Raw genomic sequence first — 17,785 nt, 5'->3', positions numbered from 1 at the left:
TCTTGCCTCCTTGCTCTCCCACTGCATCGTTTGTGGATCATCCATCTTCTGATCCAACTTCCGTTCACTCGCCACCTCCTGTGGGAAGTGACGACATCCTGTCTGCTGATTCTTTTGCACCAGAAACTGTGAAGTATAATCTCCGCCCAAGGAGATAGGTTTGCAATACGGCTCTTGCTGTACAATTGAAAGAATTTGAGGGCTTGCCTTTTTTTGGCCCAATTGCATAAAGGGTTCTGCTGGCTAAGGGTTGTGGGAAAAGACATTAAGAAGACGCGCGACCGGAGTCGCCAGCAAACGAACAATTGGTGTTTCTCGATTGAAGACGACAATGCCCGCATCCTCTACCGTTCGTACTGAACTTTTGGACAAAAATGTGACTAGGAGAGACAATGAGCAGATATGTATGGGGGCCCGGAAACGTTTTGTTGTCTACTGGTGATAATCACAGGACTTTTAGTAACTGTTGGTTGTGGGTTTTGGTATTTAGAGAGAATGTACCCTTTGAATGATTTCCTACCTGTTGAAAATATAACTGTTGTTCCCGTCCTTCTGTGCAACTACATACCTTGTCACCTAGAGATCTTTTGGATAGACGGAATTATCAAAATAACACTCTACTTCTAATTATGAATGCTACCCATGCAATCTTTAACAGAACCAATTGTTGGATCTGCTCTCATTTACCGCAACATGGGGATAAGGGGCTAGGTTGGTATATTCGCCCTTTACTGTTGACAACTGCTTGTTATGCTTCACTTAGAGCACTGTTCTTTGGCTGATGGAACGATAGCATCTCGGGGAACTTTGATGGCACTAATTTGAATAGTTTTGAGAAACGTGTTCCGACTCCCCTGGGATGCTCGCTTTTCGCAAATAGGAGTAAGCTCAATATTGCTTCTATTAGGCCTTCTGATAGACTGTCTCGTCCTTTCCAATCTTTGATTTCCTTTAAAATGGCTCCGATAGGCAATAAGGATGCCGTGCCTCCTTCTTATACTGTTAACCATAGCCCCGATTCAGTTTCTTTCTGCATATAGAGGAATGGCACCCGGTCAATGGGAGATTTTAAAGGTTGTGCCAACGTTGCAAATTTGACTGGGGAACACAGACCTTTGTATGTAGGCGAACCTATCTATTTTGTTTGCGGTAATGTAGCATTTCCATGGTTGCCTAGGGATTGGCAGGGAACTTGTTATCTAGGAATCCTGTTACCTGGGGTGTTTATAGCAAGTACTGTAGAGGTTTCGAAGGCTCGTCCACGGCGGGAAGAGAATGGCGACACTTCAGCACAGGTTTTAGGAGATGTAGCAAAATCATTCCTTCCATTCTTTGGGCAGATAGCGAATTCCGAGGATATCAGGAAACTAGCGAGAGTACTGGAGAGAACCATCAACCGGACCACAGATATACTCTATAATATGACTTTAGAGCAGAAAGCGATCAGATTGGTAGCGCTTCAGAACCGGATGGCATTAGATGTCATTCTGGCTGAACGTGGTGGAGTATGTAAACTAGTGGGGTCCGCTTGCTGTGTTTTCGTACCGGATTCCTCCCCAACTATTTTTAAGGCAATACAGAATCTGCACATTCTTAGTTCAGAAGTGCATGTTCCCGAGGGAAATTGGGATCTTAGTGCTTGGTTTTGGGACTTCTTGCGGTCTTGGGATTGGAAAGTGCTTTCAGTCTTGCTGATTATTTTGGGAATTCTGCTATTTCTTTGTTGTTGTATCCAATGTCTACCAAGTATATGTTCAATGCTAGGGGGATGTTGCGCTCAGGCGATAGGTACAATAGGACATAAAGTGTATGCCCCGGATAAAACCTCTAAGGAGTATGTACTGAAAGAGATCTTAGTAAAAGATCTAATGGCGATAGATATTTCTGACAGCTATTCAGGGTGTATGGACGATGACACATGGAGTTATTTGCAGGGAGATCAGAAGTAGTTTAGCACTTGGCATAGGCCAAAAGGAGGGTTTGTCAAACTAGAAATTATATCGTGCCTCCTATTGCTATGAATATATGTATATTGGCCTACGCCAAGCTGCTAACAAGCTGCTTATAAATTACATGTGAATAAACTCGCATTGCAAGGTCCTGACCTTAGAAACCATGTAAACTGTCATTTTGGGTCAAGCCGCCATTTTAGGTTTTCTTGCTCAATAAAGTCACCATGTGAGCTAAATGGTAGCCTATGTTATTCAGAACAGAACTCGATTGTCATGACCTCTGTACAGCTAATGTATAACTTGCCTGCAGGCCACTTGTTAGGGTCATGAGCTGAGACCTTGTCCTTCTGCTGACCTGTGTGCAATGGATTACCTGTATCACCGAAACTGATCTCTAATTGAATGAGAACACCTGCTTAACTATATTGTATGAATTAAGTCCTGCATTGTAATGTTAGGCCTAGAGCATACATTATTACCATTTCTTCTTGTTAATGTATAAACCTAAGATGAACTAGATTTGACCTGGCAAGGGACCCTAGAGCAGTAACTTATTTATGGAATGGTTAACCTGAAGAAAGGCTGGACAACAGGCTGGAGAAATGTATAAAAGCCTGACTGTTTCAATGAATATTTGCACTCACTGAGCACACCTAACCACGCCGGAGTTCGCTGTGTTGTACTGAGGGTCGATAGCTATCTGAATTTTGTTCTGTTCTTTTGTAACTGGATTCAGTATAAAATAAAGTGCTTTGTATGTTCCTTTGTAACCTGTATTTGGTGTGTTTCCTTTTTGGTTACCCTGCCTCATATTATTTCCTTGTTTTAACACTCACAGCAATGCCAAAACGTGCTGTTGGCAATAGGCTTACTAGTAAAGTTTGGAAAAAGAGTTCTCCTCCATAGAATGGGACGATAGCTCATGAGTTAAGGGCACACCTGCCACAGGAGGCCAGCCTGCACTTTGCATGTTCGATTTCCACAGCAGAGCAGACTTAGCCATTCTTCCTTCTGTGATTGGTAAATGGAGTACCATTAAATGTGGAATTTTGAACATCCACAGAAGCATATGGTTGTGGGGCTTGTGACCTGGGAGGTGGCGCATAGTAGAGTGATGGGAGTCTGCGCAGAAGTGTTTCCGTACGCTGGAATGCCATTTGCTCATTCACATCATTCTGCATTTATACCAGAGCGGCACGCCTCCACAGCGTTCAGCATTAGTGTGGTAATAACACCTCTTCCTACAGCACTTGGTTCTTATTTATTGGCGTTAAGCACTACAAAAGAACACAGAAGTTCAGTGAAGTAGGAATGCAGCCTACTTATGCTAGCTGTGTTCGAACAGGTCCAGAAGCTGGGCTAGCCCAATTATATGAACCAGACTCTATAAAATAGAATACAAATATGTTCTACTATGTTTTTAGCTTCTACTTGAAAGTAATCAGAAGCAATGGGTAAAACAAAATCAAGACTTTTGTTGTGTGTATAAGTTAAGGTGGCAGTTTAATGCAACAAAACCCCTAAAATTCAGCAGGTGATGGAAGCTATGCCACCTTAACTCTGGGCCCTGCCCCTGTAGTACAGAACATAGGCAAAATAATATCACAGATAATAATAATAATTTAGCATTTATATAGTGCTGAGAACCCTCCGGTATCTGAGCGCTGCTTATTATTACCAATGGTGTGTGGTGCTCATTTACTGACCTCGGAAGGATGAAAGGCTGAGTTTGGCCCTGCCAGGATTCGAACCTGCGTCAGCAGGCTCTGCACAGATGTCAAAGGGAGCGAAATACTTGCTGTGCTATCAGGCCGGCTTCCAGATAATGTCACCAATGGTATAACCTCACTGGAAACTAACCATCAGGTGAAAAATTCTCTCGATCCATTTCAAAACATACATCGTAGGTGTTCCATGTTGTGCATGCTAACAATTATGTAAAACAACATACTTAATTGAAGTAATACATTTCTTCCAGCATCAATGATAATTAAAGAATACATCTACACTTTCATTTACACCAACAACTTTAAGCAGTTCCTACAACATTTTGCCCTAGAAACATGTTTAATATATTTCTTCACGATTGACCTTTACAGGTCATTAACAAAAGCTACCGGTCCGATAGCGAGTAGAGCGCTCGCTTTGACATCTCTGCAGAGCCTGCTGAAGCAGGTTCGATTCCCGGCACTGCCAAACTCCGCCTTTCATCCTTCCGAGGTCGATAAATGAGCACCACACACCATGGGTAATAATAAGCAGCGCTCGGATAAATGCTAAATTATTATCATCATCATTTCACACGGGTTGAGCATACATTCTCCCTGGAGGAACTTGACAGTTTGTTGTAGTATAACAAAAGAAAGGGCCGTGACAACTATACAATCAAATTCATAATACTATCCTTCTCTATAATGCCGAGAAGTCACAGGTATGTCTGTTAAGGTCTTCACCAGACTAATTGAAGCCAAAAAAGTGATGGGTGGAAGGTTTTGAATTAATCTGAACCACTGGCATTGCTCTGGTCCACCTTCCACACAACTGTTTTTTAGCTTGTATGCGTCATTGCAAAAGGGGTCCAGCCACATGCAAACCAGTCAGGCACTGCCACCAATGGGAGCAACTCCAAGGCCAGGTCCCCGCTGCATGGAAATACGGGCACCCCATGACATGTTTCAGCCTTGTTGGGCCTCCTCAGAGAGGTGCAGCTTGACTCCCTAGGGCCCAGGATGCAAGGGACCAACGTCTGGACATACCCTCTCTCACATAGGGAGACAAACAGATCTCCCTTGCTACCCCTAAAAAAATAAAAAAACCTTTTCTTTGTTAAATGCAAGCTCCTGGGCTGTGGTCAGCGCCATGTCACTCTTTGCTTCTGGAGTGGTGGGCTTTTATATTCTGGCTTTTTTTTTTTTTTTTTTAAAGAACAGGGGTTCCACAAGTCTAAAACTTTCAGCAGTGACCTAAATAAGCAAGAATAGGAATAACAAATTTGTCTTTCTGGAATTCTATACAATAATTGCTAAACTCATTAAAGGTTTATTTCAGGCACACTTCAGGGGGTGAGTCACTCATTTAGTCTGTTCTTAAACACCTCAACTCAGCCTTTCATTCTTTTGAAGTCGATAAATGAGTACCAACACAGGTTGGGTGATATTGGGTGCATATTTTTTCGATATAAAGTGCTTAAACCCAAGTGCTTTATAATAACACATCATTATCATTTGGCTATGGAAGTCTGCTTTCATTCAAAGTAATTTGATGATATGGGTTTATACACACTGATCTTAACGATACATATGGTGATCCATTCTTGTATGAAATGTATATCACATTATAGTGATATCGTAACCATATTTTTCGCAGTGTACTTGGGAACAATTCTATGAGATGCAACTTCCTGTTTTGTCAAGGGGTGAAAGGTCGTATTCCATCGCTTCCCGTGATATCACTTCAGGGTGGGGTCAAACGACATGTCCTGTGATGTCGTCAGAGGTCAAGGGTCATGCGATGTCATTTCCGCTAGCCCTGGCATTTTAGTGAAATGACGTCCCTGCATAGGCTGTGTCCTTGTCTATCTCTTTTTGTTTGTTTTCTAAAGTCGTTGGGCCAGTTAATTGGTTAGGATTCAGAAGAAGGCCTTTAATTTAGGACTTTAACGAGCACCCTTAGATTTTAGTTTCGATAGGTAGGGCACTTCCCTCAGAAATAGGGAACGTTAGGAGTTTTCTTTCGTTTTAAATGTAACCACTTTGAACATGTCTTTAAGTCAGACTCGTCCTTCTGGCTCTCTTCTTTGTAGTTTTCAAAAGATCTGGGGTAACCAAAGCAACTGTGGGAGGGTTGTTAGCACAGCAACACATTGAACCATTTTCACCCTTATTTTATTTCGTGTTCAGACATTCCGATTACAAAAATGAGAACACATTTCAATCATTCACTTTACCATGGCCATTTCAACTAAACCACAGATGCCCTGTCTGACTGCACAGCAGGTGTTAAACACTTCGAAAGCATCGACTGAGCGCACAGAGCCAGAGACACACGATACCATTTGGATCCAGTAGAAATTCACCAACACCTTACAATGCACAGTACTGATAGCAGAGTGCCCACACAGGTGCAGACATGGTGGTGGGAGAGCTGGACAGTGAGAGGACTAGGAGGAGGAGGACACATAAGCACTAGCAAGTCCATTCACAGAATGGATTCTATGTTGGGTTCATGAAACTATACAACTGTGCGTACATCCACCCGCTCTCCCACAGGCAGTTCTCATTAACTATGTTCCTGTTCTGATCAGAAGGCCAATCTACAGTGGCTTTACTCTACTTCAGGCAGAAACGCAAATGAAACAAAAAAAATGTATTGTGGCCTTGTTGATCCCTTTCGAATATTGCTGTGCTCCTGATGCTCAAGATCTTCTGTCGATGAAAGTGCAGTACTGCCCCACTTGACAGAAGATGTACACAGTACTAACGTGCAAATGTGCTGTGGCACAATGTTCTGTACCATCTCTTCTCTTCTTTTTGTAGTTCTTCACAGATGTTGCTCCAGTGGGCCACATCATGTCGGCACTGGCAATATAGCAGTGCATACTATATAAGACTGCAAATGTCCCTTTGACCGCCATTTATAATAGCAGCCTTATAATGAACACTCAAGCTGCTTTTGGTATTCCCTAGAAATGCAGTGACATTCCGCCCAAGCTCTGGCATTTTCATGCCTTCTGGTAGTGTGTGCTGCTGCCAATGGGAAACATTGTATTTATTTGTTTATTGGATATTTGTAAGGTGCCTATAAAACAAGTGGTTTATGAAGGTGCCATGGTACATTCATGCCTCTCACTGTTGGTGTGCAAATAGCCTTCTGCCCATGAGCCAGCCTCATTCTGATAAGCGATGGCCTTATTCTGCCAATGTGCCCAGACCGTGTGCATTGTAGTCTGTAGGTGGACACCCTTCAGCTTTATAGCAGCTTTCGGGGTGCATGGTGCAAGGGTGTGGACTGTGGCCCCATTGCCATGCACTGCATCTTTCCATGCATAGTTATTTGGCCACCGTGAACAGTGATTTTACTCAGCGTGAAGCTCCCTCCCCTCCAGCTCTACCCAGATGATTTACCCAACAACTTCCATCATCTATGAGCACTGACTATACTGCCTGGCGCTGACTACAGTTGTCAGCCCACATGTGTATGGAGCCTAAACCAGCAGTCAGTGTTGCCGGATTGGGCTATTTCCTACATTCTAAACTGAGGAGGGTATGGCTCCCATCTGACCTGTGTGCCCCCTTATATGTGCCACCATGCTGCTGGAGGGGTTCATATTGAGTGTTTCAATTCACACAAGGCAGGATAGGTGCCTACCCGGGATGCAATGCAGTGCAAAGCACTTTTGATCACCCTACTTGTTGCTCTATAAAGTCTCCCTGGTGTCAAGGAGAAGCTTAAGAGGACCAGCAGTTTGCAACTGCTGCTGTTGACCGTCTAGAAACAGCTATGGAGCAGGGGCCTGTCCGGAAAGGGCAGACTCCGAGCCAAGAACTTCCTCTACAGTGACCAGTTAAGAGGAAATGGCCCGTACAAAGCAAAGAACACAGACAAAGGAAGCCGAGAAACAGACGTTTAGATGCACCTTGGGAAATAATTCATCTTCTTTTAGTCTGGTAAATTAACTAGCTTGGCTGGCATAAAGTAACTTAATAAGCATTTAACTGATGCCTTTGTTGAACCCAAGTGTTGAGCATGTTTCTTCTAATACAACATTGGGAGTATTGCAGTCTAAGAAACTCCTTTATTCATTCATCCCTTTTGGCACTTTTCTCCAATCCCCCCTTTTTGGTATCCTGCCCATGTTCCTCTGATGCAGTAGACAAACTACATGTATGCCCTCACCCAGTCACCTCTTCTTCCCATTTCTACGGACCCGCCCGCTTCTCCCTCTCAGCACCCTCTTTCTCCCAGCCACCCTTCCATCATAGCAGTCCCCTTTCTGCAAGTTTTAGAATGGGGGTTTAACTGCCATACCTCCCTCTGCAGTGGCAAAAATTACTCCTACCATCTCCTCTGTTCTAAACCCCCCTGCTCCCCAACTCAGCATACGCCTGATGCCAACCCCACTCCTTGCCCAGACCTGCACCAAAAGTGAGTATGTGCGTACCTGTTAATGAGCACTGAGTGTCTATACATCAAACAAGGATTACACCCTCTACTTATTGATTATGTTCATTTGTTCCGGCACATAGGATGAGTGCTGGAGTTCTGGCAGATAGGATGAGTGCTGGGGTTCAGGCACACAGGATGAGTGCTGGTGTTCAGGCACACCGGATGGGTGCTGGAGTTCAGGCACACCGGATGGTTGCTGGAGTTCAGACACACAGGATGAGTGCTGGAGTTCAGGCACACAGGATGGGTGCTGGAGTTCAGGCACACAGGATGGGTGCTGGAGTTCAGGCACGCAGGATGGGTGCTGGAGTTCAGGCACGCAGGATGGGTGCTGGAGTTCAGGCACGCAGGAGGAGTGCTGGAGTTCAGGCACGCAGGAGGAGTGCTGGAGTTCAGGCACGCAGGAGGAGTGCTGGAGTTTAGGCACGCAGGATGGTTACTGGAGTTCAGGCACGCAGGATGGGTGCTGGAGTTCAGGCACGCAGGATGAGTGCTGGAGTTCAGGCACGCAGGATGAGTGCTGGAGTTCAGGCACACAGGATGAGTGCTGGAGTTCAGGGAGATAGGATGAGTGCTGGAGTTCAGGCACACAGGATGAGTGCTGGAGTTCAGGCACACAGGATGAGTGCTGGAGTTCAGGCACACAGGATGAGTGCTGGAGTTCAGGCACACAGGATGAGTGCTGGAGTTCAGGCACACGGGATGGTTGATGGAGTTCCGGCACATAGGATGGTTGGTGGAGTTGATTGCTGGAGTTTTGGCACATTGGATGAGTGCTGGAGTTTAGGCACATGGGATGAGTGCTGGAGTTCAGGCACACGGGATGGTTGATGGCGTTCAGGCACGCAGGATGGTTGATGGAGTTCAGGTACACAGGATGGTTGATGGAGTTCAGGCACATAGGATGAGTATTGGAGTGAAAGTGTAGAACAGTGAAAGTGTTGAGCAGTGATAGAAGTGTACCAAAAAAGTTGTGGAACACTGACTCCAGCAGGAGACAGCGTAAGAAGGAAATAACAGTTCCGGAATGGCGAAAATGGTTTCAACAAGTAGTGGAGCTGTTAACATTAAAAAATAAAAAGTTGTGGAACACCGCTCCCGACCGTTCCTGCTCACTTCGACCACCACTGGGAGTCGGTGAGTGTGGAATTACATAACATGGGCAAATTGGCCATTGATAATGGCTGTATCGGCCTTCCATCAGAGATAGGTTGGTGGTAAGATGTGTTGATGAGATGGCCATCAAGCAATACGAAGGAGTGATCGGTACAAATGTCGCTCTCACAAACCTTATTCTAGCAAAGACATTTGCTTTGCGGCTTTGGAAATCCCCTGCCTCATCCTGGTTTTTGAGGACTAGGAGAACGACAGTAGCAGTAAATCAACAGTTGAAAGTCCTATTTTATTAAAGAGACGTAGATCATGCAGTCCAAGACTTGTGGACACATTTCTTACACTGGATGGCTAGCCCTAGGCATCCTCTTTGATACTACTTTTACACTGTTTTTTTTGTTGCAGTTAGTAGCACCTTCATTTATGTGTTATTCCTACAAGTGGCGATTATATTCGTTTTGTTATTTTGACTTTTCTTTTTAAAGAGCACTAGCAAACATCACGTAAAATTATTCACATTTTTCATTTGTGTAGAGTAGGTTTATCAACAGGCGATTTAAAAACGGCCACAGGGTCAAGCTAAATGCTCAGTGAAGTGAATGCCTTTGCAATTACTAGATGGTACTCGGCTTGCCACCATTATCACCACGGCATGCTGCCCTTGATCCCAATAGCTTCTTTCTTTTTCACATTGTGAAATTGTGCCATGGCCATGCCAAAAGTTTCAAAAATGATTCAATAGGAAAATGGCCACCAAAGAAAAAAGGAGAAGGAAGCTACTCCTAATTCAGTCCCCTTCTCCATGCCAGTCAGAGGAGCAGTCGGGCGGAGAGCCTGGTTCAGGATAAGGGGAGCGGCAAAGACGGTCTGGCCATGTGGCCTGGCAGAACGGGCAAGTATGATGTGTGCACGGAAGAGGAGTGGGAAAGGGGAGACTGGGCAATTGTAAAGGGGGAGCGCCCCGGGACTTGTATCCGGGATGGCAGGAAGTGAAAGAGATACCTGGGAGGTAAGATACCTGGTGTCCGGCTCATCAGGCGGGCTCAGAGAGCAGCAATGCCATGAGGTAAAGCCTGCCTCCTGAACTTCCCGATTGGCTAGGAGACCACCACACATTAACTGCCAGGTGCTAAATATATATGTGCCGTAAGGGCAAATCGGAACCAAGGCCAGAGTTGAGAAGTTTAGAGTAACTCATCCTGATTTTTCTTTAACCATGATTACTGTATCCTTGTAAAGTGTTCCAAAACCTGGTATGCTGGCTTAAAATAAACCCCCTCCGACAGAATATAGTGCAACGTGGACCTTCTCAAATCGATGGAAAAGAAATAGTGGCCAGGGCAGGGTTATGACCAACAGAAATTTACATTTCAGGGGGTGCAGGCTTATCCCATACACGCTGCTTTTTATTTGTAGTTAAATTAGTTCCAAAACATGCAGGATGGAAGATGTGAATTAGAGAACATACTGAGCAAGAACGCAGTAGGAAACAGTCCGAGGCTTATGGATTAGGACTCAAACCGTGCAGTCTAGACTTGTTTTGAAAAAAATATCAAAACCAAAAACATTTTAGTTTTAAAAACAAATATGTTTTGCCTCACCGTCAGCTCAGATTCTCAAATGTAAAAAAAAATACAACATATAAAACTTCAAATAGATTTACAACAAATCTTTCATTTAGTTGAGGATGTGAGTAATGGTTACCTTTTAGTTTTGTAAATGGGTACGTTTGATGGTGTACATTTTGTTTCCTTCTTTAAAGGCATGTTGAAATGTTTTAGGAACCTATAGCATTTTGTTCAAAATGGTGTACAAAATTTCCTAATGAAGAGAAAATATTAAGAACCCTATTTGGGCACATTTTGTTCTAGTGAAGTATAAACCCTATAGATAAACATATTTATTGAGTTCAAGGCCATGGACCTTGAGCAGGGTTAGATACATTGTTTAACATATTAAATTGCCTTGAGTCAAACACTATCAATGGCTATAAACTATGGAGATATGTGAATGGATCAAACATCTCAGCAAAGCTTTAGACTGGTCATATTGACATAATTGCTCTTGCTACATTATCATCTTCGCTTTATCAGAATATGATGAAAACCTTTAATATTGATGAAGGCCATCATCAATAGGCATGCACATGTTGCGAATGAGGTTTTGAGGGATTTGATAGCACTTACTCGAGTAGCCTGACGTGATCGATCTGATAAGATGGGGGCATCCGGCAGCAACTGAAAGTAATCACCATTCTTCCTGAATTGTCATCACCTGTGAAGGAACAACATTTGGATTAAACAATGCAAGACTGGAATCCTTAATAATTTGTAGGTTATTTCACCAATTTAAATTATTCAACACGTGCCTACCACGAGGACTCGAACATCTCACCTCTTCTGATCCTAAATTTTATTAAACATGTTTACTGATGCAGGAGAGTTAATCAATGCATGAATTTTAGTTTTATTATTCTTGGACAACAAAGTCACTCTCCAATGCCTACTGCAACTTCCCACAAATTGCGTATTTATTTTTTTAGATGAGCATCAGTTGTCAAAGGGATTTTCCGATTATAACAAAAACCCTTTCGTATGATCTTTTGCTAAACTTATCTATAAGTGTGAGTGGCTCGACCACGTAAAAAGCAGACCTGAAGATAAAGTGTAACTTTGTATTTGTAGAAAAATGTGGCAATGTGGAACCGTCCCCCTTGTACTCCATTGAGTAGAACTCCTCATAAAATGTAGTGAACTCTCTCCCTATATCCCCCGTGTTGTACGTAATAGGCCCCTTAGAAAGCTTTATAGGGGATATCATTTTCTTTCTCCTCCCTCATCAGCCCTATACCATTTTTCACAGTACTTCTGCTTGAGAAACAATCGTTTATTTTCCGTATCCTGAAACAGAATTCCCTTCAGCTGCTCTTTGTACGGTCTGAGTTTTCTCGCATTAGATGGGGATACTACTACCCGGGGTCCCACTGAGTTGAATTTTCGTAATATTCTTCCTAATCTGGTTCTCCTGTTGCATCCTTTCCTTCTTCGCCTGCAAACCCCTCCGTATATGAGAGCAACCCAGATTGTAGCCTTAAAGCCCTCCCACAAAAGTGCACCCCCAGGCCGTAGTGTCCAGGCAACTAGCAGCTGGAAGGTCGTCAGTGGCGTGACCTTGCTGAGGGGGACGGTTTGGTCCTGCAACTGCGCCAGAACCGAAGGACCAGACACCCCGCAGAGCCAGCGCAGAGAGGTGGGTAACAAAGAATAAGTGACAGCCAAAGAGCAGCCCAGGACGAACCAATGACGTGGTTGCTCCAAGAGAAAGGTAATAGGGCCACAGTAAAGCCGGTAGAGGTTTGGGGAAGATTAATAAGTGCATCAGGAGTAATTTCCCTCGCCCCAGTAGCCAGATCAAAGCTACTGATGCTGAAGAAGCACTCGGGAGTAATCTCCCTCATCCCACTAGTGATACCCGTAAAGAACTGGATAACAGTAATTTACCTAAAGAAGCATTAACGATGAGGAGAAGGGTAAATACGGCCTGGACATTATTGTTTTTAAGTTCATGGAAAGAACTAAAGAACCTTTGTAAGGCTTATGAGATGAACAGCCAAAAACCAGTTTAATTAACTTTTCCAAGCAAACCAGGAGAAGGGAGTCATTCTCCTGGTTCTGGTATCGTTGGTAAATCGAACACTATTGCAAGAGACTGTTGTTGAATCAACCAGAGACTGGACTATTTCACCAGGAGAAGGGAGTCAATCCAATAAAGAGGAACTTTATTGATCACTTTATGGTGTAGTTTTGTAGTGGCAGGGACTTGTAGTTGGTTTTGGGCAGAGGACGGTTTATATGTTTTAGTTGACTTACATCCTGATGAGCACCCGAGTTACTCAAGGGTGAGGCAGCGAACCCCCCCCCCCCATGTTCCTACCGTACTTAACACAAGTTTAGAATAAAAATTATAACACCTTGTCAGCCTCCTTACTCCATCCCACTGCACTACACAATAGTGTTTTGTGAATGTGTAAACAGAGCGCCAAGTTTCTGCTTTGCAGATGGCTTACAGTGGTACATTAGCCCAAAATAAATCCAAGAGATGCGCCCATGCTTCTTTTGGAGTGAGCCCCTGGTGTGCTTGGTAATAGTTGTCTCGCTATTGAATAGCACATGGGTATGCATTTAACAAACCTCCTAGCATTAGTTGCCTTGGTGACAGTCTCCTCTTCTCTCCCTTCTGGAACGGACATGTTTTTTGTATGTCCTTGGTTTTGTCATTGTAGTACATTAATGCCCTGCATACATCTAGAGTATGTCATTTTACTTCTCCTTTGCTCTGCGGGTTCTGGAAGAATTCTCGGAATTCAATTTATTAGTTTACATGGAATGTAGATATGAATTTAGGAGCGAATATAGGATGCGTTCTTAGAACCACTTTGTGTTTATGCATGGTGATGAATGGTTCTGAAACGGATAGAGCTTGTAGCTCACTCATCCTTCTAACAGATCTGAGCAATGAGGAAGGCTACCTGGTGTGTTATCTCCTTAAGAGAGGCTTTGTGCATGGGCTTCAAAGGGATGTCCCATGAGCCGAGTGAGAACTGTGTTTTGGTCTCATCCCAAAGGGATGTGCGATACTGTGAGCATGCGTTTAACTCCATCCATAAATACTTTAACAACTGGTACTTTCCACCATGACGTTTTTTGCTAAGGCTGCCAAGTGTACTTTAAGTGAAAAATACACAATCCCAGGGTTATAAGTACATTAGATATAGAAACACCCGTGAAGCGGAGTAATCTAGGGGACTGGTCTTGTTTCTTTTGCACCAGAGGTTTTGATGATACAGAAGATTGCAGTAGTGCTGTCTGTGTAAGGGTGGTCTTTTCCTGTAGAACATTTTAAAAGAAAAGCAGTGCCATTTTAATAGCTAGAAGTTCTAGCCAGTTTATGTGGTATGTTTGTTGTTTTGCTGTACACTTCCCTTGGGCAGTGATGTGTAGGCAATGTGCCGCCCTTCCTATCAATGATGCTTCTATCCTGTCAATGATGCTTCTTGTTATTGTTACTTGGGACTGCAGGGACATAAAAGGTCTTCCTATGCTCATAGTTCTTGGTGACCACCAGAGAAGACTTTGGTTTACTGTTTGCAAGATTACCACTAGATCGTCCCACTGGTCTATTTTTTGTGACCTTTGTTCCACCAGCCACTCTTGTATTATTCACATTCTTAGCCGTGCACAGGGTATCATGAATATACACAATGCTATCATGCCTAGAAATCTCATTACTTTTTCTCGTTTATTGAGAAGCCTAGGCAGTGTAACACTTGCACGGTCTAGTGTGTGTGTGTTTTTGCATGTTAGGCACTCTTGAGTATCCCTCCCCATTAAATACCTATTGTCTACATAGGGATATACCGGTATCCTCTTGCGGCGTAGATGTGCCACGACCACTGCAAGGACTTTGGTGAATACACAAGTTGCCAAGTAAATTCTAAAAGGGAGTAGTTTGGGTGGTGGGGGGTTTGATGTGGGTGTGAGCAAGGTGGGAGGAATGGGAGTACCCCCATTAATAACAAAACAAACTGGTTGAATTAAGGTTGACCAAAAGTGCATGTTTAAAGGGCAGAATTAAAAATAAAATCTGAAAACACATAGAACCAGCAAAATCTCACGGATGTGGCCTGTCACGGCATAATTCAGTGCAGTGTCATGGGCAGACAATTTAATTCAAGGCCTCAACTCTCTACCTTATTCCATATTTAAGGCACTAGGTCCTGATGCAATTTATTCTTAACATATGTGCTTTGTGCAGGACAATAACAAATATTTGTCAAATCATCAGTGTCTCCAACTTTATAGTCCCAATCCCTACCCAAGACCCTTTTCAGCACCATATGATATGTCCAGGGTACGAGTCCTAAACATTATTTCAAAAAGTGGGCGCACTCATGAACATACGCAATGGGATGTCACCATAAATTAGCATATCAACGAGAAATATGAACATTTCATTCTATTGGCTTTGCATAACCATACAAATTGCACGTGACTAATTGGCATTTGCCTTTCAAAAAATGCAATGAAACTAAAAACAAGGAGTATATTTTCTTCTAATAGTGTTTGAAAATGTAAAACAAATGCATGTTTTAAACCCCATGAATCAATGCAAATGTTTTTCCTGGTGAGTGCACTCCTGAAATGTGACATTTCACCTTTATGTTATTTTGCACCAACTAAATGGAGCAGTGGTAAAGTGTCCAACCTCTGAGCCTGGTGACCGCAGTTCGAATCCCCAAGTCCACTTAAAATAATAAATGTGAAAAAGACAAAAAGTGTGCGGTTTTACACACGGCCTCTAAAATACCAGGGTGGACACCTTCCACCCGCGTGTATCCTCTACTTGAGCCCTGGATAAGTGGCTAAACACTCAAACATTTAGAAGCATACAAGCAATCGGGCTTCTCGGCCTGGTGATCTCCCGGTCAATCCCATTTCACGAGAAGATCCTATATCAATGTCAAAATCTTATCCCGTTAGCGACTAATCAATCATCCACCAACCAACTGGATTCTTCAGAGATTTGTATCCTCCTGTGTGTGCTCTTCCCATGAACATGCACCTGGCGGATGTTATACATTTGGTAGCTCCCACCATTTCCTCGATATACAAATACACAGCTCTCAACTCATCCGCTTTTGGCGGGTGTCACCCGCCTTGCAAAGGGCTGACTCACCCGCCCAGCCTCCTGCACGCCCATTCACTCCAATGGGCGTCTCACCCGCCAAAAACAAAATCGGGTGATTTCACCCGCCTTTGCGAGACAAATGGTTGAGAGCTATGCAAATATGCTAGCACTTTGGACATTTGCTCGTACCCTCAGTCTGCGTGAGCTTGGCAATCACATTTTTAACATTCATATGTGTCTCTCCAAAAAATAATCCTAGGTAAATAAACTGCAAGCATGCAGCACGGGATAATTGTCATGATCTCTGCTTCCAAAAGATCAGGACTTGCCCGACTCCCTTGGAAGCAGACCCATAACCCCGGTTCCGAGTGCCAGCCAGTCCCAATTGGGACCTTTTGGACCCTGTCCTGGCGCCAGTGGCACCAGGCTCATAAAGATGCCCAGTCCCAGCGCTGGAAGCGCCGGGCTCATAATGCTTGGGTGGACTTACCTGCAGCAGACCATGCTGCTTACTTACCTGCCAGTTGAACCCCTGATCCTCTTCTGTTTGGGACTACTTTTCCTGTTGGGTGGGGCAGGAGCCACTCCCTAGGTTCAGAACACTGGAACTCTTCTGGAAAGCAGGAACTCTTTTCTTACCTAGGCGTGGCTGTGGAAGGAGACACCTAAGCACTACAGGAGGCTATTTAAACCACACCCGATGGATGAATCTTGCTTTGCGTTATTCTGCATTCTCTGCAGCAGAACGCTCATCGTGTCTTCTGCTTCTGATCCTGGGCCTAAGGGAACAAAGGCTTACCATCCTGGAATCCAGTCTTCAGCCGCACCTGTAAAGACAAAGAAAGAACAGGTTAGCACTACGGTCTTCAGTGGCAGCGCATCTCTTACCTGGTCCATCGGCTGTCACCAACGCCTCGCGCTGCATTCCGGCAACTGAAAGACAAAAGCTTACCAGCTCTTCGCACGCTCCGGAGGCCTTCGGCGCTGCATCCCGCATCTGAAAGACAAAAGAAGGTGCGTTTGAAGACATTGGGCAACTTTATTACTCACGTGCCATTACTCCTTCCCACGCCGAATCCAGTGGGTATTCCAGCACCCTTCAGCTTCTCTAAAGCTCCGAACTTGTACCTGCAAGATAAAAGGGACAGTTAGTGCGCATCGTGAAGCAGGCTACAAGCGCTTACTTACGTGCTTCCAGGCGCTTCTATTCCTCACGCGGGTTCGATCCTCAACTCTCATCAGCCCGCCATCCGCCATCGCCGGAACCCTGCAAAACAAGAGATATCATTACAAAAGACTTAAGACATTTGAAGTGCCCAGAACTTACCGTTCGTGCAGTTAACGACGGACAGCAGTCCTCTGAGGTCAAGAGGCCTGCACCCTTATCCAGTGAAGAAACTGGTTACGGCACCCTGCCCCGAGGCAGATGGAGAGCTCGGCGTTCACTTAACTAAGGTGAGGGCGTTAACCTTTGGGGTTCTACAGGAGAAGAGAAAGGGAAGAGGAGAGAGGCACCCAATAACCCCAGTTCATTAATCCCATATTTTCTATCTGCAGACATCTTACTCTTCGAGTCAGACATACAGTGCACAGAGGTCCAGCCCAAAGAGCCAACCGTGTGTTACACATCACCTTTGAAGATACGGCATTCACCCAGTCAAGACCTGCGCCTCTGCGGGAATCAGGTGAGCGTTACAGAACGCAAAGCCCACCGCAAAACTCCCACCCAGGCGCTATGGAAACCTCGGATACCGACCAGCTAGCCCAGTTACTTGGGGAACTAAGAGCAGAAGTGCATGCAGCCCGTCAGGAAACGAATGCTCTAAGAAGGGAACTGATTATTTCCAAGGAGCGAACAGACTATCTCG

General features: G+C 44.3%; 1 protein-coding gene across 6 annotated transcripts in view; it reads right to left on the bottom strand.

Annotated features, from left to right (window-relative positions):
• Positions 1-17,785, bottom strand: part of ARHGAP8 (Rho GTPase activating protein 8) — a 664,042-nt gene that overhangs the window by 292,175 nt on the left and 354,082 nt on the right. For all 6 annotated transcript variants that reach the window (XM_069628159.1, XM_069628161.1, XM_069628162.1 and 3 more), the window contains one exon: positions 11,417-11,504. In XM_069628159.1, coding sequence (XP_069484260.1) covers positions 11,417-11,504 — 88 coding nt within the window. The remainder of the gene's footprint in view (positions 1-11,416; positions 11,505-17,785) is intronic.

This window comes from Ambystoma mexicanum, chromosome 12 (genome assembly GCF_040938575.1).
Source record: "Ambystoma mexicanum isolate Mex_15411 chromosome 12, UKY_AmexF1_1, whole genome shotgun sequence".
In the NCBI taxonomy this organism is placed as follows: Eukaryota; Metazoa; Chordata; class Amphibia; order Caudata; family Ambystomatidae; genus Ambystoma; species Ambystoma mexicanum.
The sequence above is the reverse complement of the archived record's forward strand: the minus strand, read 5'-3'. Positions and strand labels throughout refer to the sequence as shown.